This window comes from Thamnophis elegans, chromosome 14 (assembly GCF_009769535.1).
Source record: "Thamnophis elegans isolate rThaEle1 chromosome 14, rThaEle1.pri, whole genome shotgun sequence".
In the NCBI taxonomy this organism is placed as follows: Eukaryota; Metazoa; Chordata; class Lepidosauria; order Squamata; family Colubridae; genus Thamnophis; species Thamnophis elegans.
Genome location: NC_045554.1, coordinates 28999131 through 29025002, shown reverse-complemented (window position 1 = coordinate 29025002; position 25872 = coordinate 28999131). Strand labels below are relative to the sequence as shown.

Genomic DNA, 25872 nt, shown 5'->3' with positions numbered 1-25872 from the left:
TGATGTTTCTTGTATCCAATCTATATCTTCTGATCAGCCGATCTATGATTTTGTTGTTTTTAAGCCGTTGCTCATGCATGTTCTTTAAGTTACTAGCATCTGCTGTTAATTTTTTGATTTTTTGTTCTAAACGGATTTTCCACTTTGGCTTTGATGCTTTTTCTGTTGTGTGACTAGGTACTTTAATTTTAATGCCTAGTTCATTAGTGACTATTACAGCTGCGCTGTACATTAACTGGTTTGTTTCCCAGATGGATCCCGGTTCAAATGTTGAAAACACTGCATTAACCATTTTCAAGATAGGGGCCAAAATTTTCTTAGGCGCAGTTTTTAGTGATGGTAAACGTTGCCTTTCCTCATTAAGCAGAAAATGCTCCATGATCTTATCCTTCAATTCTTTTTGTTTTTGGGTTAGTTCATCAGTTGGTTCAGTGATAACTGGTTCTAGTGGTGGTGATGTTATTTCCTCCCCGAGAGCTTCTTCTGGGAGTTCTACTATAATGTCTTTAGTTGTGTCTTGAATATCAGTTATTTCCGCTTGTGATATTGTTTTTTGGGTTTTGCAATTTGCCTGAATTTCCTCATGTTCAACTTCACTAAACACTTTATTCTGTATAATAAATCGCCTTTGATCTGCTAGTTGTTGTTCACTAACATTTGAATCTGGATATTGTTGTTTCCATAATTCATACATTCGCTTTAAATAGCCTCTTTTTTCTGGCTCTGAGTTGTAGTAACGGGACATTATGGCACGGTTTTCATCTGCACTATATTTTTGTCGTTTTGTTGGCTGGCCCACTTGTAGCCCACTTGTCGACGGATATCCAGGAACCCCAACATCCGCCGCGGCCCTTGTTAACCCGCGCGACGACCGATGCGGTATGGAATTCTTATTTGTTTTTTTCACCATATTGTATGGGTTGGCGGGTTTTTTTTTTACGGGACCAGATGCCAACCTGACCCCAACCCTCCTCCTTTCTCATCCGGGCTTGGGACCGGCTACGGCAGAGTTGTTGTTGTTGTTGTTGTTGTTGTTGTTGTTGTTGTTATTATTATTATTATTATTATTATTATTATTATTATCTGGTTAATCTTTGGTGAGATTCACAGCCTTTGGGGCTGGTTGGTAGCTCAACAGCTTGAGTCCTAACCAAGGACCTAGGAACTGTTAAGGTAACATCGGAGGATATAAGCTGTTCCAAGTAGAGTGGTTTTTTGTAGAATCAGAATGTTCAAGTCTGATAAATTTAAAATTTCCAAATAGCGAGGTAGACCTTTAGGTATTGCTCCAAGGGCTCCAATTACAATCGGGACAACACACAATTTCTTTTTCCACAGTCGCTCAACTTCAATTTGCAAGTTCTGGTACTTTGTGATTTTTTCTTGCTGTTTATCTTCAATTCGTGCATCTCCAGGTATTGCAATGTCAATGAACCATACTTTTTTTCTTTTCAACTATTGTTATGTCAGGTGTGTTGTGGGCCAGGTGCCCGTTAGTCTGAATTCTGAAGTCCCACAAGATCTTGACTTTCTCATTCTCTAAAGCCTTCTGAATCTGATGTTCCCAGTGGTTTTTGCTGTACACAAATCCAAACTTTTGGCACAATTTCCAGTGAATGATCTTAGCAACATGGTCATGGCATTGTAAGTAGTCAGTTTGTGAAATTTTGCTGCACCCACTGATCAAGTGGTCGACTGTCTCATCTTTCTCATTACAGAGGCGACATTTGCTGTTGGTGGTAACATGTTGAATTTTTGCCTTCATGTGGTTTGTTGCTAAGGCTTGTTCTTGAGCTGCCAAAATAAAGCCTTCTGTTTCTTTTTTCAGTGCTCCTGATCTTAACCAGTTCCAAGTTAGCTTTTGGTCAGCTTTGCCTTCAATACTTTTCAAGCCTCCTTTATTTACTTCCTTAATCATTGGTTCTTCACTTTTCTGAATGTAATCATTCAAGCTATGTTTTTCTTCTTCCACAATCTGTTTTACTTGTAAGAGTCCTCGACCACCCTCTGCTCTTGGTAGATATAATCGGTCAAGATCACTTTTAGGGTGCAAAGCATGATTCATTGTCATAAGCTTCCTTGTTTTTCTGTCCAAATTGTCCAACTCCATCCAGGACAGTGGTGAAATTCAATTTTTTTTACTACCAGTTCTGTGGGCATGGTTTGGTGGGCATTGTGTGGCTTGATGGCCATGGCAGGGAAAAGATACTGCAAAATCTCCATTCCCACCCCTCTCTGGGGCCAGCCAGAGGTGGCATTTGCCAGTTCTCTGAACTACTCAAAATTTCCACTACCGATTCTCCAGAATCTGTCAGAACCTGCTGGATTTCACCCCGATCCAGGAGAAACTCTTGTATTGTATGAGCTATCAGCTCATGAAGTAATGAGCTTTCCTTCTCTTAGACATCTTCAGCAGATGGAGGCTCATCTGTCAGAAATGTTCTAGTAGATCCTGCTCTGAGTAGGGAGTTGATTACATAGCCTCCAATGACCCCTTTCCAAATCCATGATTCTATAGTTCCAAAGCATGAAACTCAAACTGACGTCTACTAGGGAGGTCCAGACCGCAACTATTTAAAGAAATGGAACTTCTCAGAATTTTAGAACATTCCATCTCTCCTCCAGACTTACATTGGTTCAAACCAGTGCTTCCTCATGCTTTACTCCTATTGACTGGAAGTTTGGGGTGCTCTGGGTATGATCCAGTCCCAAAATAGTTTGCATCATCTATGTCAAGAACATCAAGATGCTGCTAACTAACGTCAGTTGAAAACTAGGTGAAGGTCTTTAAACTTTGTGAGGTTTTTTTATTTGCTGTTAAAAAGAAAAGCTCCAAGAAGTTCTCTTACCTTTCTGGATTTTTAATTTCTTCAGTTACAAAATTCAGGGTGTCCCAACCTGAGTATGAGAACAAGGCAGAATAAAGTGCAAGAGAAATTCCTCCGAGGTTCCAAGATGACCCCTCAAAAGAGTCCTGAAAATGTTCTGAGTATCCTGGATATGAAAGAAAAACGCAGAAATAAATGCAACCTTGGAACATACAAAACAAAGTGATTGGTTTTTTTAGAATACCTTAGTAAGAAAAACATCCACTGTACAGAACCTCTGATATCTGTTATAGGATAGGTGAGGTATAATCCCACCAGAAATGTAGCAAGATTCCATATTAAATAATAGACAATTTTTATGTAGGCTTTCTCCACCAGGACACAAACCCAGCTACCACGTACGCAGTGGCAAAATTCTGTGTTGCTCCAATGTCCACAAGAAAAAAATTGGTTACAGAATTATAGTTGTCATCTTGTACCAATTCTTTGGACATAATTTCTGGACCATTGTATTTATTCCCATACTTATCGGCTTTTCACCCACGTAAACCAGAGAGTGAGCCAAACAGTTTGAGAACATGTATGTTATTATCCACTTTTGATGTCAATACTTTTTAAATATATTTTAATGTCAATACTTTTTTAAATATATTGTAAAAAGTAATGTGTATTGCTGGTCTTTGATCATAATAATAAAGATTTATACTATAATAGCAATAAGCAAAAACTGATTGCTGTCAAAACTTGATTCCATAAAATGTCAACTCAAAGATATCTATGCTCTGAGCAATCCCAAGAAATTCAATATGCCCATTGTTTAAACACCCATTTTTTAAAAAATTCATCTTTTTGCGGGGGGGGGGGGGATGCAAAAAAAAACTCTTTTTGCTTTAATTTGGTGCAGGGGAGTTTGGAGTAATGTCTTAATTTCAGATCCATGTTTTAAACGTCCCTATCAATGCTAGGATTGTAGATGTCTTCTTCCTTCAGATGCTAATTCCCTTATTTGGGGTCTCTCCTGAAATAATCTAACTTTTTAGATCAAGCACATATTAAACCACTCACTCAATAGACACCATTTAGGGAAGAAGCACATGTGGATATCAAGGTTTACTCTTATTTCCTTATTTAGCCTCAGCCCATGGGAAATAATTCTGAAGCTACTCCAATGAGATCAAAATGCCCCTTACTAGAGCAGCTATCACTGTTTTCGCCTTATTAGATGATAATGAATGGTAAACATTCCCAATTCATAGTTGGGCAATACATTTAGAAGATAGAATACAGATTGGAATGGACTTTGGAGATCTTCTAGTCCAAGAAGTCCCTGCTCAAGCAGGAGAACCTACTACACCAGTGATGGGCAACCTTTTTGGCGTGGTGTGTCAAAAATCGGCAAAAAATCGAGCATAACTCGCGTTGTGTGTCACTTCGACAAAAACATAATTTTGCGCAATTTATAGTTTAAACTACAAAAATGTATAATTGCAATATATAATTTTATTTAATAAACCAAAAACAAATTATTTAACATATCTGCTTAGTAACTTCTTTGTTCATCAGTCGATTTCGTATGTTGCCCTTGATATTATTGAACTTGTTTGGGGTGCCGTGAACCAGGGCTGTGGAGTCGGCTGCTTCCAGCTCCACGTCGTCATCAACATGCTGCTCCAGCCCGCCCCTGCTATGAATATTCCTAGTGACGCAAGGGCGAAGAATATGAATATTCATAGCGGGGGCGGGCCGGAGCGGCATGTTGATGAGGACGTGGAGCTGGAAGCAGCAGACTCCACAGCCCTGCCGTGAACTGAGATAAGTGTGGTGCGGTCGTAACCGACAGTCCCAGGAGTAGACTCTCTGTGCCGGCCTGACTGGAGAGAGGCGCGCACTGTTCCCGTGCTCCTCTCCTGCGGGTCCTCCCTCGCCGCGCTGATGACATGTGTGCGCACGGCACGCACGCCTTACCAGCAGCCCCTGCGCTCAGAAAGGGGTGGCGGCGATACAGTAAGTGAGTGTGGGCGGGGGAGATCACACGTCCCGCCCCCCCGTTCCTCCAGCACAGATTCTTTCATCCTCGGCGGCCGTGCAGGAGCCGAGGATGAATCGCATGAAATCCTGTGCGTGTCACCCCAAATGGCTACGCGTGTCAGCACTGACACGCGTGTCATAGGTTCGCCATCACTGTACTACACCATTCTGGGCAAATAGTTGTCCAACCTTTTCTTAAAAACCTCCAGTGATGGGAGTACCCACAAGCTGTTCCACTGGTTAATTGTCCTCACTGTCAGGAAATTTCTCATTAGATCTAGCTCAGATCTCTCTTTAGCAATCACCCATTATTATTCGTTTTGTCCTGCCTTCAGGTGCTTTGGAGAACAGGTTGACTCCCTCTTCTTTGTGGCAGCCCTTCAACTACTGGAAGACTGCTATCATATAACCCCTAGTCAGTGGTGGTTTCCGGATCCACCACATGCACGCATGTAGCACATGCACACAAGTGCACAGCGTGTGCATGCGTCCTTACCTCTTGTGACGCTTCTGTGAGCCTCCGTGATGCCCCAGCTGCTCAGCGGAGCATCGCGTAGGCGCCGTGCACTCTGTGTGCTTAAGCACCAAAGAGCTCAAATACAGGTAAGGAGCTCGGTAGGGCGGGGGGGGGGGAATCCAGAGCACCGTACTGGAACGGTACCCGGTGCTCCGGGCAGGCTCCGGTACGCCCACCACTGCCCCTAGTACTTCTCTGCCTGCAACCCACCACTGCCCCTAGTACGTCTCTTTGTTAGACTGGACATACTGTGTTCCCTCAATTGTTCAGCAAAACACTTAAATACTGACTTAAAATCTCTCTTGAACCATGATGGTGAACCTATGGCATGCATGCCACAGGTGGAAAGTGGAGCATATTTGCTTCCATGGCAGTACCCTCAGCAGCCCTCATCTCCGGCACGCATGCACGTGCCGGCCAGCTGATTTTCGGCCTTCCAGAGGGCTGAGGGAGGCCATTTTTACCCTCCCCAGACTTCAGGAAAGACTCCGGAGACTAGAGAGGACAAAAAACAGGGCCAATGGCCAACCAAACTTCTGATTGGCCCATTGGACCTGTTTTTCAACCTCCCCAGACTCCAGAGGCTTTCCTGAAGCCTGGGGAGGTTGAAAGAACGGCCTATCCTGGTCCTCCGGAAGTCTTTTCATAATCATAGTGTGACAGATACTGAGGTCGCTTGCGCATGCGCAATGGGGGTGGTCACAGGTTTTGACACACCTTTAGAAAAAGGTTAGCCATCACTGCTCTTGAAGTTTCATCCAGTTGGATGTTGAATAAAGAAAGGGACACTGGCTTGATGTTAGAACTGTAAATCCAGCTTTAATTTCAGGTATGCTGCAAGGAGAGTCATTTTACTTAGCCTATGCCCATTCTTCATGTTTCAGCACACACACACCCTTTTTCCAAGTTGCTGGGTTGTGGTTTTTGATTGTTGTTTTTTCTTTTTTGAACAGTGGATAAAATGTATTTTTTTTTTAAAAAAAAAATCAAATTACAACCAGTAGTTGTTTTTATTCAACTTAGAAAACAAACTGTGAAGTTGCTTCCTAGGATTCTGTCTAGAATTCTCTGCAATATTTAACGGGATGAATTCAAAACAATGTAAATCACCTTAAAACCATTTCCACAATTTCTTGCCTCTTAAGGAAGAAAGGATAGTGGCTAACGTAATGTGAGAAAGGATACACGTGCCTTACTATGCTAATGCATGATTCTTCATAGGCCCCACTGGTGTATAAACAATATACTGAAGGTATAAACGCATTTTCAGCACAACGGAAGTACCGACTTCCTATTTTCTCGTCCTAGCATGTGATTGAAATTTACAAGCCAAACAGGAATAAAGAAATGTATTTTTTAAAAAGAGGGCCGTGATAAACCTACCACAGCTCAGATACTGCATCTCATAAGAAAAACAGATTAGCAAGCCCAGGTGGCTGAAACTGAACAATAGACAAATAACAAAGGGAAAACACAAGTATGACTAAAGGAAAGAGACTTGGAGAGCTTGGCTTCAAAATAAAAACCATCTTGTCAGCAATATGCATACAAAGGTTAGCAAAACAGCTTTTTTATGGTCATTCCCATTACTGGTTTATATACCAAAATGTGTTCAAACAGTAATATCATTTAAGTGCATTACAAATTTCTGGATCAAATTAAATGTGGATGAGTTAATAACATCCTCTCACCTATTGCAGACAATTTTGAACAAGATACAATCTACCGTATATATTAAAGTAAATCCATAAGTGACTCTACAAGGTTTGAAACACAAGGTGGAAGTCACGGCTTTCTTCCCAAACTTGAAGGAAACTGATTTGCTGATCCAGATAGATGTGAAGCCTTCATTTAGACTCTGAGAAATGTAATAATCGCTCAGAGCTGCTTCATAGTGAGAGGGGAGGAAGGAAGGAAGGAAGGAAGGAAGGAAAGAGGGAGGGAGGGAAGAAGGAAAAAAGGAAGGAGGGAGAGAAGGAAGGAAGAAGTGCAGAGAGGGAGGAAAGGACAGGGAAGGAAGGAAGAAAGAGAGGGAGGAAAGGGGAAGGAAGGGGTGGAGAGAGGGAGCAAAGGACAGGGAAGGAAAGAAGGAAGGAAGAAAGAGAGGGAGGAAAGGGGAAGGAAGGAAGGGGTGGAGAGAGGGAGCAAAGGACAGGGAAGGAAGGAAGGAAGGAAGAAGTGGAGAGAGGGAGGGAAGGGGAAGGAAGCAAAGAAGGAAGCAAAGAAGGAAGAGGTGGAGAGAGGGAGGAAAGGACAGGGAAGGAAGGAAGGAAGGAAGGAAGGAAGGAAGGAAGGAAGGAAGGGATTATCTAGTTTACAGACATTAAATAAAATGCAGTATAAAACATTAAAACTATAAAGATCTTAAATTTAAAGAGTCTACATAAGGCCCCTTCTGCCGCATGGGTGGGGTGGGCTAATCCCCCCAAGTTAAACTGGTCCCTCAGAAAGCCTTATTTCCCCCTCCCCCCCAGAAAAGTTGATCTCAAGATGACACTTTCACAAGGTTTTTTTTTTTTTAAATAAATGCATCTAGACGTTAGTGACAACATATACTTTCTTCACAGATTCAAGTAAGGTTGTAAACTAACAAGCCCTGTGGACTTTAGAAGGAAGAGATCAGACATCCAGCCCTTGTTTATCAATGGAGACCGGGTGGAGCAAGGGGCCAGCTTTACGTTTCTGGGTGTTGTCCTAAAAGAGGAGCTGACCTGGGGCACTAACATTGCTGCCCTGGTTTAAAGGGCCCAGCAGAGATGATACTACCTGAAACAACAACTGAATGAAAAACTGCTAGTGACCTTCTACTGCTGCACCATAGAGGGTATTTTAACTTACTGCACCTGTGTATGGTTTGCCAATTACACAGTGGCAGATAGGAGAGCGCTCCAGAGGGTCAACGCCATTGCCCAAAGGATCATGGGTTGCCCTCTCCCCTCTTTGGAAGAGCTTTATAGCTCCCAATGCCTTGAGAAAGTTCAAAACATTTTTAAAGATCCATCTCATCCTGGGCACCCCTTTTTTTTAAATTATTACCATCTGGCAGAGGGTACAGGGCAATAAAAACAAGGGCAAATAGCCTGAAAAACAGTTTCTATCCCAGAGCAGTAATTATATTGAATTCTACGGTGTAGTGCAATCTTAATATCAGGGGTTTTCAATTCAATTGTATAGCATGTGAAGGATGTGTGTTTGTGTTTTATTTTTATAGTTATAACGTACACTGAAGATGGCATTTAATTTCGTTGTACGAGATGCAATGACAATAAGCTAAACTAAACTAAACTAAACATATTCTGTGCAGGAAGACAAAGTTGTGCAGGTATTCTTTGATTTAGGACTGGTTGCTTAGCAACCATCCAAAGTTGTGACGGACCTCCCCCAAACAACCCCGATTCAAAATTCTGACAGCTACCCTCCTTGCCACATGAGTGAATTTGAGGTGTTTGGGAACAGACTGGCTTTACAGCTGTTTGCAGCGTTCTATAGCCAAATGACCATTTTTTGTGATTTTGTTTTGGCAAGGGACCATCGTTTACTTCCAGTTCCTGGCCAAAAAAAAGCCATTGCAGTCTATGAGGTTTGCTTAATGACTGCAGCGTCTTTTAAGACCACCACAAAATAATATCATAAAATTGGATCTGTAACATGGGTTGATATGTACTTGTTCGTGCCTATTTGGCTCAGATCTTGCTTAATGTCAGGCATGACTCCTTCAATAGCCAAGAAAGAAAAACCTCACCTCCATTTGAATAAAGTACTTTTACTAGATATGAATTGAAAGCAGCAAAAAGGAAAGCAAGATCTGAGCCAAAAAGGTGCAACCAAGTACGTATCAAATGATTGCCCAGTCCCCGCCCTCCAATTACCCCAGCCCAGTGTCCAATCTGCAACTCCCTAAGGCAGCGATGGCGAACCTATGGCATGCGTGCCACAGCTGGCACACAGAGCCATTTGTCAGGCACGCAAGGCGCTGCCCTGTCAGCTGGCCAACACACATGCGTGCACTGCCAGCTGAGTTCACCCTTTTTAAAGCCATTTTTCTCCCTCCCCAGGCTCCAGAGGCTTTATCGGAGCCTGGGGAGAGCGAAAAGAGCCTCCCCCACCCCAGGCCCTCCAGAGGCTTCATGAGCTTCCCTGAAGCCTTCGGAGCACAAAAAATCGGTCCTATGAGCAAACCGGAAGTTCGGGAATGAACTTCCGGTTTGCTCAGGGGGTCGTTTTGACTGCTTTGGAGGCTTCAGGGAAGCCTCCTGAAGGTCCCTGAAGCCTCTGGGGGACTTCCGGGGGCAGGGAGGCTGTTTTCGCCCTCCCCAGGCTCCTATAAAGCCTCTGGAGCCTAGGGAGGGTGAAAAAAGCATGCAAAAATGGGGGGGGGGGTCGCACCTGTAGTGCACGCATGCATACTGGGGGGGATTGTGCATTGCATTACGGGTGCAGCACGCCTGTACACAAACCCCCCTGCGCTCCCCCCACTTATGGCACATAAGCCAAAAAGGGTTCGCCATCGCTGCCCTAAGGTGTCATGTGGGGTGCATCTTCAAAAGGCCTCATCAGGTTGGTATGCGAGATTGTTGGCCTTGACCAAGTCCAAACATCAGCCATCAGAATGCGCAGAAGATGATGAGAACAAAACTGCCTCCTATATAACTCCTCCAGTTCCATATAATTCCCTTAAGCAATACTATGCTCCCACCCTCCCCGTTTCTATGGCAGCCGATAGTAAGCAAGTGAAGCAGAGGCTAACAGGTGCACTGACTTACACATGACAGCTATTCTGGGTTCCATTATGGTCATCAATCAAGGGTTAAAGGTAACCAATTTACTATGGAATACTGTAAGATTTTGTGGATTACAGGTGCAGGGAGCATTTCCCCAAAAGAACAGGATACACGCAACTACAACAATGTTTAAAAAGGGGATAAGAGGAAAATGAATTCTGGAAGAGCTTGGCAGTGCTAAGTACTGAACGTTCTTAAAATATTTGTTGGGTATAGCATAAATCCATGCATTGCTAAATGGATTAATGCTATCAGAGCTTAATTCAGTCAGAGCTTTTCTCTCCGCTAAATCTATTGAAAATATAGTTAGACCTTTTTAGTTCCAGTTCAGCTTATATCACAATTTCTCATTCACACCTACCTAGAAATTCATTCAGATGAAAAGATCTATTTTTCATAAAGAGAAAGTGTTCGCATTAGGGAACACCTTAACACGGGGTCTCCAATCTCTGGGCCGCGACCCACTACTGGGCCTGGCCTTTTTGTAACCTGGGCCATGTCACTCAACTCACACGAGCATTGCGCTGGCACGAATGCGCACAAAGTTCAACTTGTGCAAATTGAGTTGCGTATGTGTGTGCACATCGGCCTGACATTCCCGCAGGCCGATTTCCCTCCCCCCCACCCCGCAGGGCCACCAAGGTATGGGAAACATTCAGGGGTGGGCTTCAAAAATGTCAGCAACGGGTTCTCTGTCCAGTTGCTAGGTAGGCATGGCCTTGGTCGGTGTGGCCTAGTTGGCCTCCTGCACCATGGCAGGGGGCATTTTCACCTTCCCCAGGCTTCTGTGTCATGGCAGGGGGGCTTTTGTCAAGTTTCTGGGAGGGTGAAAACTGCCTCTGCCGTACTCCGGAGGTAGAAACGGGTTCGCTTCCGGAACTTCCGGGAGACCCATTTTTCCCCTTCCTGAGCCTCCACGTGGGCCGTGAACTTACCCCGCATCCAAAACGGGCCACGTGGAGACTCCTGGGAAGGGAGGGTGGGGCCAGCCAGAGGTGGGATTTGGAGGTTCTCCAAACTGGCCATAATGTTAGCTACAGGTTCTCCCAAACTCGGGCGAACCCGTAGCAGTCCCCCCCTGGGACCACTGCTTTGACATATCCTCTTGGGTCAGCCTAGCTACTAAGGGGACCAATGTGTTTTATACCTTCTGATGAAAAGTAACCCAAATAGGTGCTTGCTCAACATATGATTGTGTTGCTCATTTTTTAATCTTTATTGCTTTGTGCTTCGTGCGGTGTTGACTCCTGGTGTTTGCCTAGACTAACGCCTGCAGTTTTCTTGGCAAGGATTTTCAGAATGGTCTGCCATTGTCAGCTTCTTAGGGCTGAGAGAGAAGGACCAGTAGCCCAAGGTCACTCACCTGAAGAGTTGGTATTCAACAGGTTCTGACCAGTTCTGGAGAACCGGTAGTGAAAAATTTGAGTAGTTCAGAGAACCAGTAAATACCACCTCTGGCTGGCCACGCCCCCAACTATTCTCTGCCTCCCGAGTCCCAGCTGATCGGGAGGGAATGGGGATTTTGCAGTAATCTTCCCCTGGAGTGGGGTGAGAATGGAGATTTTACAGTATCCTTTCCCTGCTAAGCTCACCAAGCCACGCCAGGCCATCAAGCCACACCCATAGAACCAGTAGTAAAAAAAAATGAATCCCACCATTGCTCACCTGGCTTTCCATCTAAGGCAAGACTACAATTCCCGGTCTCCTGGTTTCTGTCCTGATTCCTTCATCGCTACATCAAACTAATTCCCTTATTTTAGTTATTCTCTTATTTAGTATTTGAATTTGAATTTGTGTTTATTTGTATGCCGCCCTTTTCCCTGCGGGGACTCAGGCGGCTCACAATCAAAAGTAATTCTCTTGACTCCTGGTGGACTACATAGATAAGTTGCTATAAGGTTGGAAGTGGTTGGTTCCCCCTTTCTTCTTCTTCCCAAGGCTGAGAAAGAAATACTGGCACAAGGTCACCCTCCTGCCCAAGACAGTACTAGAACTCCCAGACCTCGTGCCTTTAACCACTACCACCCATCTGTCCCTCAATGCAAAACAATCGATACAAACCTCCATATGATCAGCTATTCGTCTTACCCTGGCATAGTTTAACAATTCCTGTAACGATGATGACAATTAGAGCAATGACTTTGGCATAGGTGAATGCATCCTGCACCCTTGTTCCCCACTTAACATAGGCACAATTTATAAACGTTAGAAGACCTACAAGACAAAAAACAAGGGGGGAAGCAAAGGAAGGCATTAGAAAGCGATGGTAACGTTGGTTGTTTTAAAGCCAGCCCTGGGGTGAAGTTCTTTTCCATGTCAGAGTTAACCGTCAAAACGGCATATTAGTAAACAAGCTAAAGAAGGTTGTGTTAAAAGAGAACCACGAGGTTTAAAAAGGGGGCAGACAGACAATTTGGTTGCTCTTTAACACTTCCACTGGCAAAACAGGAAGGACTTCATTAGGCAAACATTATGGCAAGAGTACCGAAAAACGGGAAAAATAATCGTTCGTTTTCGGATTCTGGTTTGCAATCCACATCTTACTAACAGTTTCTTTTTAACTAACAAATTCTTGTTGGAAATAGGAAATGCCACCTCAAGGCTGTCACTTGGCAATGAAAACACTTGGAGGGTTTTAATTTTAAAGAAAATTGTGGTATCTGAAGGACAAGAAAAAATAGAATTAGTTCCAACGTATTTCTGAATCGTTTTGACGGGGACTATTTCTTTTTCTTGTTTCCACAGCTGTAGGGTTGATTTTGAAAGCAAAGTTACAATTAGATGCATGGCTCACTTTAAAAAACATACAGTAGTAATATTTTTTTTTAAAAAAAAAGTTGATTTCAGTTATTGAAGCTTCCTACTAAACAACGACTTTTAGGTAAAACCTAAAGGTGCTTTCTCAAGAGGCAACTGATTTTTCTTTGAAGAGGTTTCGCTTCTCATCCAAGAAGCTTCTGCAGCTCTGACTGGATGAATGAATCTTTCCCTTTCTCACCATCCGTTAGAGCTGAAGAAGCTTCTTGGATGAGAAGCGAAACGTCTTCAAAGAAAAAAAACAAGAAAGTCCAGTTGCCTCCTGAAAAAAGCACCTTTGGACAACCATGACCTGGATGACTGAGAATCTCCATAAGCATTTTATGTGGAACTAATTTCTACAGAAATAATACATAATCAGAGAGTGATATTCTAAATGTTACCAAATAATTTTCAAAGGTGCTCAGCTCTACCATCTATATATGCTGGTCTTGTTGTATTCGGTCTTTTCCCGTGTAAGATTGAGATTGTCGCGCGTGATAGGCCCATCCACCCACCTCCCACCTATAATTAGCTTTGTTGTTTTTACATCAGGCATGTTAATCGATGCTCCTATTCCTTCTTCCCTTACCCACCCTTAGGAACAGCCTGAGCTGAGTTTGATAAGGGAAGAAGGAATAGGAGCATCTATTAACATGCCTGGTGTAAAAACAACAAAGCTAATTACAGGTGGGAGGCGGGTGGATGGGCCTATCATGTGTGCAATGGCCAGATTGATTAACATTGTATAAAGGCAGGTATCTCTTTAATGGCTTTTCCACTCTGACGATGTTAGCAGTGGTTAACAAAAGCTTAGTGAGCAATATATTTTAAAGTTCTGGAGATCACAATATCTGTTTCTTTATATATATACACATACACATACACATACATATACATATACATACATACATACATACATACATATATATATTATACATATATATATATATTATACATACATACATATATATGTGTGTGTGTGTATATGTATGTATGTATGTATGTATGTATGTATGTATGTATGTATGTATATGTATACACATACACATACACATACACACACACTTATAAAAACCTGCAGTGCAAAATCCATAGGTTGCTAAGTATCATAGTAGCCTTTGTCATATCTTTATGCAATAAAACATGATTCGGAGATAACAATGAGTAGATTCATGCATCACTTTAGGCCAAAATCAAGCAAAGTGTGATTTATTTATTTTTTTGGTGTTTGGGCCTGAACAACATTACAGGCAGTACTCAACCTACAACCACAATTGAGCCCAAAATTTCTGTTGCTAAGACATTTAAGTGATTTTTGTGCCATTTTATAACCTTTCTTGCCACGGTCTTTACGTGAATCACTGCTGTTAAGTTAGTAACCCGGTTATTCAGTGAATCTGGCTTCCCCATTGATTTTGCTAGTCAGAAAGTTGCAAAAAGTGATCACATGACCTTGGGACACTCAACCATCATCAGGATGAACTGGTTGCCAAGCGTCCAAATTTTGATCATGTGACCATAGTGAAAAGGTCATAACTGGGGGAAAAAATGGTCCAGTCACTTTTTCAGTGCCGTTGTAAATTTGGACGGTCACTAAATGAACTGTTGTTAGTCAAGGACTACCTGTGTGAAAAATCAGGACTATTTCTGGCATTATAGAAGGGCAGCCATGTTAGTCTGTGATAGCCAAAAATCAGAAGGAATCTAGGAGCATCTTTTCTGACCAACAAACTGATGGCTTTGATGAAATGGTTTGTAGCTCATGAAAACTCGTGCCTTTTTATAAAATTTGCTGGTTGGGAAATGTGCTCCTAGCTCCTTCTGAATATATCTTCGTTTTCTCTTCTTTTTTCTGATTTCTTCATGCTGTCATTCAGTGTTTCTCAACCTTAGTAACTTTAAGATACAGTGTGTTGGAATAACAAAGTCAGAAGGGACCTTGAAGATCATCTCATCTAACCCACTGCTCAAGCAGGAGAGTCTACACCTTTTCAGAGAAATGGCTGTCCAGTCTCTTCTTGAAAGCCTCCAGCGATTGGAGCACCCACAACTTCTGAAGGCAAGCTCTTCCACTGATTAATTGTTCTCACTGTCTGGAAATTTCTCCTTAGTTTTAGTTCTTAGTACTGTTGTGGCTCACCAGCGGAGCTGGCAGCAGATTCGGACAGCGAGGAGGTTGGGGAGGAACATGGGCCAGGAGTCCTGGAGTCTGGGGAAGGCTCTGATGAGGGCTCTGTGTCGGAGGCAGAGAGGGGGCCAGGGCCGTATGCCAGTTTTCAGCTGCCTTCAGAGTCAGACATAAGTGAGGCAGATGAACAACTGGAGTCTGTTCCCAGTGTGTGCATGCACAGAGTTGCCAGACGAAGGGAACAGCTAAAGAACAAGGGTCAACTTGGGAATAAAGCCACAGGTGGATGATGAATGGCCCCTCCCAGAGGAAATAAAAGAGGAGCAAAAGGGGAGTGGCTCCCTTGAAAGACTTTGCTGGATGTGAATGAGCAGAATTCACACTCAATTAAGAAGAGGGGTTTTTGTTGTGACAAGGAGTTTGCTTGGTGCTCTTGGGAAGCCTCAGTCAGAACAAATACTTAGTTCTTAGTACTAGACCACCGATACCCTGTTGAAAGGTATTTCTTTACCAGATTCCTCAAAGCCTTCAACAATGCCAGCACTTCTGCTATCCTGACCTCACTTGGAAACCAAGTCTCTGCCTTAAAAACAGCCCATATTGAATTGTATAGCATAGTAGTCAAACAACAGCACAGGAGGCATTATGTATTGCGTCATGAAGTGTGTTATGGTAATGTTTATCTCGTAAAATGTTTTATGAAAACTTGCCAAATGTCAACTCCATGGAATCAGGGATCCTGGATTTGGGACACATTCCGTAAGTTAGTCCATTTGATGCATATGGTTTCAAGAATTGTTTTCCTGTGATGCACTGTTTTGCTCAGTTAAAGGTTATGGGAATAAGACTTAGTAGTTTATTGTCAGACACGAGGAATCAGGAGATGTTAAGTTACAGTTAAAAATAAAAGTAAAGGTTCCCCTGGACATGGGTGCTAGTTGTTTCCAGCTCTAGGGGGCGGTGTTCATCTCTGTTTCAAAGCCAAAGAGCCAGCGCTGTCCGAAGATGTCTCTGTGGTCATGTGGCTGGCATGACTAAACACCGAAGGCGCACAGATCGCTGTTACCTTCCCACCAAAGGTGGTTCCTATTTTTCTACTTGCATTTTTTACGTGCTTTCAAACTGCTAGATTGGCAGAAGCTGAGACAAGTAACGGGAGCGCACTCCATTACACGGCGCTAGGAAATCAAACAGCTGAACTGCCAACCTTTCTGATTGACAAGCTCAGTGTCTTAGCCACTGAGCCACTGCGTCCCTTAAGTTCCAGTTAAGAAGATGTATTTCTCAATCCTATGCACAAGCATCTAGTCAACTAAAGCTCAGAACTAGATTGGCACCAAATAAGACTGAATGCAGGGGTGTCAAACTCGTGCACATGGGCTGGATATGTCATGCACTGGCCACGCCCACCCATTTTAGTGAAGCGGGAAAAATTGTGATACGTTACATGATGATGTGTCATTACGAGTTTGGCATCCTTGACTTCATGTGGGGAGAGGCTGGATTTGGGATCACTTGTGGGAACATAATGACTCCATACTGATTCCTCTCTTGACTCCGCACCCAGGCTCTGTGTCTTCCTCTCCTCCATGTGTAGAATTTAGAATAGAATAGAGCTGGAAGGGACCTTGGAGGTCTTCTAGTCCAGCCCCCTGCTCAAGCAGGAGAACATTTACCATTTCAGACAAATATCTGTCCAGTTTCTTCTTGAAAACCTCCAGTGATGGGGCACCCACAACTTCCAGAGGCAGCCATTCCACTGGTTCATTGTTGTGGTCACTGAAGTGGTACAGTGGTTAGAGTGCAGTACTGCAGGCTACTTCAGCCAACTGCTAGCTGCAGTTCAGCAGTTCAAATCTCACCAGGCTCAAGGTTGACTCAGCCTTCCATTCTTCAGAGGTGGGTAAAATGAGGACCCAGATTGTTGGGGGCAAAATGCTGACTCTGTAAACCGCTTAGAGAGAGCTGTAATGTATAAGTGCTATTGCTGTAATACATTGGGAAGCAGTTAAAAGATACACACATTTATGGAAGCTAAATGTGATCTCCTGGATGTTAATAAAAGATGAGGCATTAGAAGGAAACTGGTAGAGGTTAGATATATTTTACAGGTCTAGGATGAGATTTAATGAGGACGTATTGTGCTATTGCTATTGTCCTCACTGTTAGGAAGTTTCTCCTTAATTCCAGGTTGCTTCTCTCTTTGGTTATTGTTTCTTGTCCCACCCTCTGGTACTTTGGAGAATAATTTGACACCACCACCACCCCGGCATGCTTTCCAGTTTGCTTTTCAACCCTTTCAAAGGGCAGCCCAACTTAGTAACCTTTTCAAAAGCGACTTAATGATGACCCTTCCATCATGCAGAAGTCGCTTCTCTTCCGCCAAGGGCAATTCAACTTGCCCAACTCAACTCAGTATCTTGTCAGAAGAGGCCAAATAGTTTATGAAACTGCTCGGTAAACAGAAATGTGACGGAATCCCTTCTCCTGTGTAGACTTCACAGGGTATTTTGTCTGGTGGCTGTTGCGCAAAGTTTCCATCTATCACAGCTGTAACCCAAGCTGAGATTTGAGATCACTCATTACCCTGAAAGAAAAGGTCCTTTACACACCCTAAGAGTATCCACCCATGATGATTAATACTCTGGCATATTGCTGTACCCATCTATGAGAAGCAGATCTCTTGGCTTGACACAGTCATAAATAAGCTTCACCCTCTCTCTAGAATGTCTCAATAATTTTTTCTTAAGTTTCCAATTAATAAGTCTCTCTCTTCCTTTGATCCCTACTGAGAAGCACCAGCTTCATTAATACATTTCCATATGATTCCCATATAGTTGAATTGCGAAATGTTGAATAAAAACAACAGCTATTCCAATGCAATCATGGAAACAATAAATCAAAACAGTGACACATTCTCGGTTCGGGGGAGGAGAGGGAGAGGGAGGGAGAGGGAGGGAGAGAGAGAGAGAGAGAGGACACTGAGTTTTGTTATAGATAGATAGATAGATAGATAGATAGATAGATAGATAGAGAGAGAGAGAGAGAGAGAGTTAGAGAGAGAGACAGACAGACAGAAAAACAGATATAGATAGATAGATAGATAGATAGATAGATAGATAGATAGATAGATAGATAGATAGATAGATGATAGATAGATAGATAGAGAGAGAGAGAGAGAGAGACAGACAGACAGACAGACAGACAGACAGACAGACAGACAGATTGACAGATAGGATAGGATAGATAAACAGATAGAGATAGAGATAGACGATAGATAGATAGATAGATAGATAGATAGATAGATAGATAGATAGATAGATAGATAGATAGATCATAGATAGATAGAGACAGAGATAGATAGATAGATAGATAGATAGATAGATAGATAGATAGATCATAGATAGATAGAGACAGACAGAGATAGATAGATAGATAGATAGATAGATAGATAGATAGATAGATAGATAGATAGATAGATAGATAGATAGATGTAGAGAGATATAGATATAGTGAGAGATATAGTTACACAAAGACCAGAATAATAATAAAAAAATCTTGGTACATATTAACACATGAACTCATAACAGTAACTATAATATGATGACACTTGTATTAAATATAATCGTATAACCAAATAGTTTAAACTAGGTTTTCTTATATCTTGGCCTATTTACATTTTATAGATTATCATATTTATAGTTGAAAACCATCTCTATTTTAATACAAACATTCATAATCTTTTTTTCCTCTAATTCCTACCCATTGTCTCTAGCCACTCACAGAAACTGTTCCATGTCAGGTAATATTCTGAATCTTCTTTATCCTTAATTTGAAAAGTAAACCTATCTGTTTCAGCACATTCTAAAATTTTCAGAATTACTTCATCTGGCAGAGTGTTTTCATTTTTCCAGTATTTGGCAAATACTCCTTGGTGCCATCAGTATACGTAAAACTAAATATGTGGTCCCTTTATCGTAACCCTCTGGTATTTGAAGTTCACACATTTCCAAGTAGCTAAGGTTGAGAAATACTGTCGCAGAGAAAGGCTTCTATTGGATGGCCACCAGATGAATCTTATCAGTCTGGATATGTAGCCTTTGGCTACTTCCGATTATCCTGTGTTCCGTCAAGTTTGTAACAACAGGAAATGGACTAGGGCTCCATGATGCCTTCTTTTTAATCTTGAAGCTTTGGAGTGTGCAATTCCATGTCTGTGACACCTTTTCGTCCTGCATCTTTTCCAAGGATGGATAGAAAGTGGAAACATCAAGGCATTCTCAAACAAAACACCCAGAGTGTCCATTTATCTTCTGTGCTCCAAAATCCTCTATTAAGCCATACACTGTTACACAAGAAAGTCCTCAATTTACAACCTTTCTTTAGTGACTGTTTGAAGTTACAACAGCACTGATTTTTTTCCATACTTATGACCATGGCAGCATCCCATGGTCACATGATCAAAGTTTGGTCACTTGACAACTGGTTCATTTTGGATCTTTGGCCTGCCACACTTTCTATTATTCTACTATGAAAATGGGAAAGGGGATTGTGAGGAGTCACATACTATGTAGCCATAACAACATTCTTTCTAGAAAGCCAAGGTCATCCTTTGTCTTGGCACCTCTGTACCTGACCGGAACTGGATGGGTGCACCTGCAAGCATGGCAGTGGGAGATTGGACCATGTGATGGACTTGTGGGTGTGGGGGCAAGATCTTGAACTTTCAACTGGGTGGGGAAAACCGGGAAGCTTTCAGATTCGGGTTTTCCCAGATGTGCCAATATGGCTCTCTTCATAAATTGGAACTTTGAGCAATACTTTGCCTTGGACTCTGATTTACTTTTGGATGCTATTTTGGGAAGCCTGACATCATATTTATGACCATTGCAGTGTCCCACAATCACGTGATCTCCTTTTGTGAAACCTTCTGACAAACAAAATCAATGGGAAAGTCAGATTCACTTAACAACCGTGTGACTAGCTTAACAACGGCAGTTATTCACTTAGCAGCTGTGGCCAGAAAGATCGTAAAATGGGGTGAAATTCACTTAACTAATATCTCGCTTAGCAACAGAAATGTTGGTTTCAATTACGGTCATAAGCCAAGGACTATCTGTGCATTTACACTGTGTAGACAGCTATCTGTGAGCATGCTTCTCCAGAAAAACAAAACAGAATTCATGTTAAATTGGTCTTTTCAAGCCATAACAACTGAATCTTAGAGAGGCAACGTTGGTGTGTTGGTTCAAGGCATTGGACAAGCACTTAGGAGGCCCAAGTTGAAGTCCATAATCAATCTTGGAACTTTCTGGTTGACCCTGGTTTGAGTTTACTCCAGAAGGTCAGGGGCCGCTATGGATGCCACCTTAAGCTTCTGAAGGATTGACTTGTCCCTCAGTTCACTAGACCCATAGTGCACACTAGCTTTTCACCTTTTTCTGCGCAAAAAGAAGGGTATCTCTTGTATCGCCACCATTTGAACTCTGCTTTTGCACTATCTAAGCAAATCCCATTTTTAAAGGCACGGCAGACCACAACACAGCAGGTCCACTTCTGACCAGCGGTTTGGACTGGTTCAGCTGAACTGGGAGTGATATGGCGGCCTGGGTCGCTGGAACCAGCAGCAACCCAGGCCTGCCACGCCCCTGAACCGGTTCCCTGGTCTCTTCTAACGTCGCCGGCATGTTTCTGTGCATGTGGAGAACAGTTTTCAGTCAACTGCGTAATGCGCAGTGGGCATACAAGTGAGGGAAATGAGCAGCGTGCGTGCAAAATGCCATCTCAGTGAACCGGTAGTAAACTCGTTAGGAACCCACCACTGCTTCTGGCCCTCCTTTCCCACCTACCCCCACCTCTGGAGGAAGCAAATTCAGGCCCGAAGACCTGTGGGGAATACTCACATACACAAGCCGCAGCGATAAGACGACAAGCAATGTACGGAGGCTGACAAGAAGGGAAGACTGGCTGCACGATATAGTTGGCGAAGGTTATTGCGATGATGGCCTGGCTGGTGGGCTCAATGATCAACAGCGATGTCCACAGACGTATAAAGGCAATGAAGCCTCCAAAGGCCTCCAAGATATATGCATAACTGGCTCCCGACTTGGTGATCGTGGTGCCCAGTTCAGCGTAGCAGAGCGCTCCGATCACGGAGAACATGCCTCCCAGGGCCCAGATGACTAGGGATAATCCATAGGACAAACTATAGTTCAGCACTCCTTTGGGAGAAACAAATATCCCGGACCCAATCATATTCCCTACAATAAGGCAGATGCCGTTAAGGAGAGAGATTTCCTTTTTCAGTTGCATGGTTCTTTGGTTTCCACCATTCCTTTGAGTGTTGCCACTCTGGTTAATTTTATCCGCTGTCCCAATCGGCTGGTACTCGTTCAGGGAATTAAGAGCTGGAAAGTTCTCCTTCTTCTCCATGGTGACATTCACAAGGTGCCCTCTGCCAATGCCGATACCCAACTAAAGTCAAAAAGAAAGCAGGATTAAGAAGGGATACGATGTCAAGTTCGAGCAACTAGAGCAGAGGTGTCAAACTTGATTTCACTGAGGATGCCACCAGGGTTGTGTTTGACCTCAGGGGGGCAGAGTGGGTGTGGCCTGCTTGATGTCACTCCTTTCGGGGGCTCCTGTGGCAGCCCAAGTGCTCTATCAGCAAAAATGGGCCCTCCCGAGCTCTATTTTTGCTGGCAGAGGGTTGCAGGAGGCCGTTGCAGCAGGAAACAGAGCTCAGGAGTCCATTTTTGCTGGCATACTGTTGCAGGAGGCTGTTGCAGCTGGAAACGGAGCTCGGGAGCCCATTTTCACTGGCAGAGGCACCATGGGCCACTCCCTCACTGTTACCAGGGTGAGCCAGATCTAAGCACCCTGCAGGCTAGATTTGGCCCACAGGCCTTAAGTTTAACACTCCTGAACTAGAGCCTCTCGGGAATAGCTTGAATCAGCAACTTTATTGACCTCTTCCTGTACTATAAGAATCTCCCAAGACCGCTTTCCTTCTCCAGGGAGTAAGCAGATAAATGTTCATGGATCTTGGGGGTGGCAGAGCTGAAGTCATCTCTCATGGCTGCGCAAGGAGTCAAGGCTAATTCCCTGCTTGACTCCTCCTTTCAGCCCACAGGTTCCTAAAGGTGAAATTCAGCTGTGACTAAAACATTGGCCAAGTATTCCAATGAAGTATTGACAGCCATGTTTCTCATGTGGATTTCAACTCCCAGAATTTTCCAGTTAGCATAACTCATTCAGGGAGTTGAAAACTATACATCTTAAAGCTGCCAAAGTTAACAAATATTGAATTAGAGGGTCACTAATTTTTCCTATGATATTTTAAACGTAAGAAATGGAACAAAATGGAATAATTATTGTGTGCATTAACTCTTGTAGTTATTTAGGAAATCTTCACACCAAAGGTTGCATCAATTTTCAAGATGTCTAAAAGCTACATAGGGAATGCGGTGGCTCAGTGGCTAAGATGCTGAGCTTGTCAGTGGTTCAAATCCCTAGCGTCACGTAAAGGACTGAGTTCCCGTTACTTGTCCCAGCTTCTGCTAACCTAGCCGTTCGAAAACATGTAAAAATGCAAGTAGAAAAATAGGAACCACCTTTGGTGGGAAGGTAACAGCATTCCGTGTGCCTTTGGCATTTAGTCATGCCGGCCACATTACCACGGAGACTTCTTTGGACAGCGCTGTCTCTTTGGCTTTGAAACGGACATGAGCACCGGCCCCTAGAGTCAGGAACGACTAGCACATATGTACGAGGGGAACCTTTACCTTTTATCTAAAAGATACATAAATGTTAAGGGAGCCTTAAAGCTGTTCAATTTTTATGAGTTTTTATGAAGGTGGTACTTAAAGATTTCTCTGCTGGGAAAAAAAAAAACATTTCAATAGATCTATTCCTGGATTAAAGTTAATAATAAATACATGAGTGGGATCTGGCTAGTGAGCTCTGATTTAAATACATGTTAATAACTTTTCCTTTGATTTCCCACTTATAGTGTAGAACATTCTGAGAATCTGGTTGGCATGGAGGCGTCCAGAATTAAAATGGATCGTCTCTACACAGAGATTACTTGATGTCAGGATCCAAGCTTATTACAAGGCATGCAGAATAGGGTCTCTTATCACACTAAACAAGTTGAAAGCCCCAGTTTGTGAAGTAAGGCATGATCAGCTGTGTTCATACAAACAGTTCTGCAAGCAATGGGCTCACTTATCCCATTATGACTTTGTATAATGTGCGAACTCAGCTAGTGCAGAGATAGAGCTATAAAGCTCTAATATGACATAGTTAAGAAGCATGGGCAAGTAAGCTAGGAACCTCACATGTGTGTGTGTTCATCTATAGTTTCCAGTAAGGACTGAAATAAAGTTTTTGACTTAAAATTATGGTGGTGGAGAGTATCTATGGAGATTCTCGGTCATCCAGGTCATGGTTGACCCAAAGGTGCTTTTCAAAGACTTTGCACCTGGACTTTTTAGTTCTTCTTTAGAAATAGAAATAGATTAACAAGAGTTGGAAGCGACTTTGTAGGTCATCTAGTCCAACCCCTCACCTAAGCAGGAGACCCTACACTATTTCTGACAAATGCCAGTCCATTTTCTTCTTGAAAGCCTCCAGTGATGAAGCTCCCACAACTTCCGAAGGCAACTTCTGTTCCACTGGTTGATCGTTCTCACTGTCAGAAAATGTCTCCTTATTCCTAGGTTGAATCTCTCCTTGGTCAGTTTTCATCCATTATTCCTTGTCCGGTCTTCAGGTGCTTTGGAAAATAGCTTGACCTCTTCCTCTCTGTGGCAGCCCCACAAATATTGGAACATTGCTATCATGTCTTCCCTGGCCCTTCTCTTCACTAGATTAGCCATGCCCAGTTTCTGTAACCGTTCTTCATATGTTTTAGCCCCCAGTCTCCTAATTATCCTGGTTGCTCTTCTCTAAACTTTTTCTAGAGTCTCAATATCTTTTTTATAGTGTGGTGACCAAACCTGGATGCAGTACTCTAGGTGTGGTCTTAATAAGGCTTTATAGAGTGGTATTAGTACCTCAGTATTGCTTCTGATCCAAGAAACGTCTTCAGCTCTTCCATTCCACACCATCCAGTCAGAGCTGAAGAAGCTTCTTGGATCAGAAGCTAAACATCTTCAAAGAAAGAAAAAAAAACCAGAAAGTCCACTTGCCTCTTGAAAAAGCACCTTTGGGACAACCATGACCTGGATGACTGAAAACCTCCATAGATAATCTCCAGCAGATTGAATGGATCTTATGTATGCATGTTGTTTCTTTGGAATGTATGTTGATAAGCGGATGGATTTGGGAATATTTCCAAAAATCCTTAGGTGTTACTCAGGGTCTGACCCCTATATATTAATGATGTATTACTGTATTTTGTGAGCGTTTACGTTTTGGAAAAATAAGTACAATTTTGTATTAGAAAAATAATATAATTACAAGAAGTCATAGTCCATCTTAGTAGAAGAGCCAGCTTTAGTATGGAAGTGAAGATATCTGACTAGAAACTGGGAGACTGTGAGTTCTAGTCCCACCTAAGGAACTGTTAGAAGGAAAATCCATCTGGTTCAGTTCCAAGCTCGGAGAAAGGTGCTGGAAACAAAATAGAGGCTGAAAGCTGATTGGAAAGAAAGGTCTATTTATTGATGAATAGAACCACCAAGGTTTGTGGTTTGGTGCCGCTCACAAAATGGAGTTTAGCGTGGGTGGGTTTTTATACCTTCTGGATTCCTATGTGGGTCATGTAGGGGATAAGTTGGGATCATAGCTGGCTTTATAGAAAAGGAGGAAATGCAAATCCTAGGTGTTTGTCTGAACTAATCTTGTTAACCTTTCCTTTGCCTAATTGTGTTACTTGTCTGGAGTTTCTGTTTGACCCAGTCTTTCTGAATGGATTACCAAATCTGCATTTTTGAAAACTGGCCTCCTCAGTTTCTGCTTGGGGCAGGGAAACCGGGGCTGGTTGCTGCCTCCCTTAACAATTTTTTTTTCATTTCTCCTTTAGGGGAAACATTTTATCCTGACTATTTTTAATATTTCCCAAAGTATTTCATTCTTGGGGGGCGGGGGGAGGATTCCCACAGCACAAAGCCAGCTGGGTGACCTTGAGCCAGTCACTTTCTCTCAGCCCTAGGAAGAAGGCAATGACAAATCACTTCTGAAAAGCCTTGCCAAGAAAACTGCAGGGATTTTTCCAGGTAGTCTCTGAGAATTGGACATGATTGAACTGAATAAATTGTTTTAGTAGAGTAACGTGTATATTAAGCAAAAGCTTGCTTCAAGGTAAGACTTGGCCAAGACCACAGCTGATGTTAGTTAGTTAGTTAATTAGTTAGTTAGTTAGTTAGTTAGTTAGAAAGCTGCTATTTGAATTTAATTCCTGTACTAGTTTCATTCAGAGATGCTTTGTTAATGAATGTCAAGATTTATAACCCAGCAACATGTAAAGTCATTGCTAATCAGAACAGACATTAATGGGACGTAAAAAACCTATGAACATCATGTTAACAGTAGCAACTACATAACTCCTTCTGACTTAGTCATCATCTCCGGGAAGGGGGGGGGATGTCATTGCCAATATTGTCATTTAAGAAAAAAAAACATTTAGTAGCATGCATGCACAAAACAACAGGGGAGGAATTAATTTATCTGGTCATATCTGCACAGTTGCTATGTTGTGGAGTAGCAAAAGGCAGCAGGGGAAAAAAAGCATATCGAACAACCTATTTAATTATATTTCACAGATTTTAAGAATGTTCCTTTGCAGTT

General features: G+C 42.7%; 1 protein-coding gene across 3 annotated transcripts in view; it reads right to left on the bottom strand.

Moving 5' to 3' along the window:
- The window catches only part of SLC7A6 (solute carrier family 7 member 6), a 62385-nt gene that overhangs the window by 19821 nt on the left and 16692 nt on the right, over nucleotides 1–25872 (bottom strand). For all 3 annotated transcript variants that reach the window (XM_032230410.1, XM_032230409.1, XM_032230411.1), the window contains exons 3-5: nucleotides 20985–21555; nucleotides 12243–12368; nucleotides 2850–2994 (exon numbers count right to left, since the gene is read on the bottom strand). In XM_032230410.1, the coding sequence (XP_032086301.1) occupies nucleotides 2850–2994; nucleotides 12243–12368; nucleotides 20985–21513 (800 nt within the window). In that variant the 5' untranslated portion in view covers nucleotides 21514–21555. The remainder of the gene's footprint in view (nucleotides 1–2849; nucleotides 2995–12242; nucleotides 12369–20984; nucleotides 21556–25872) is intronic.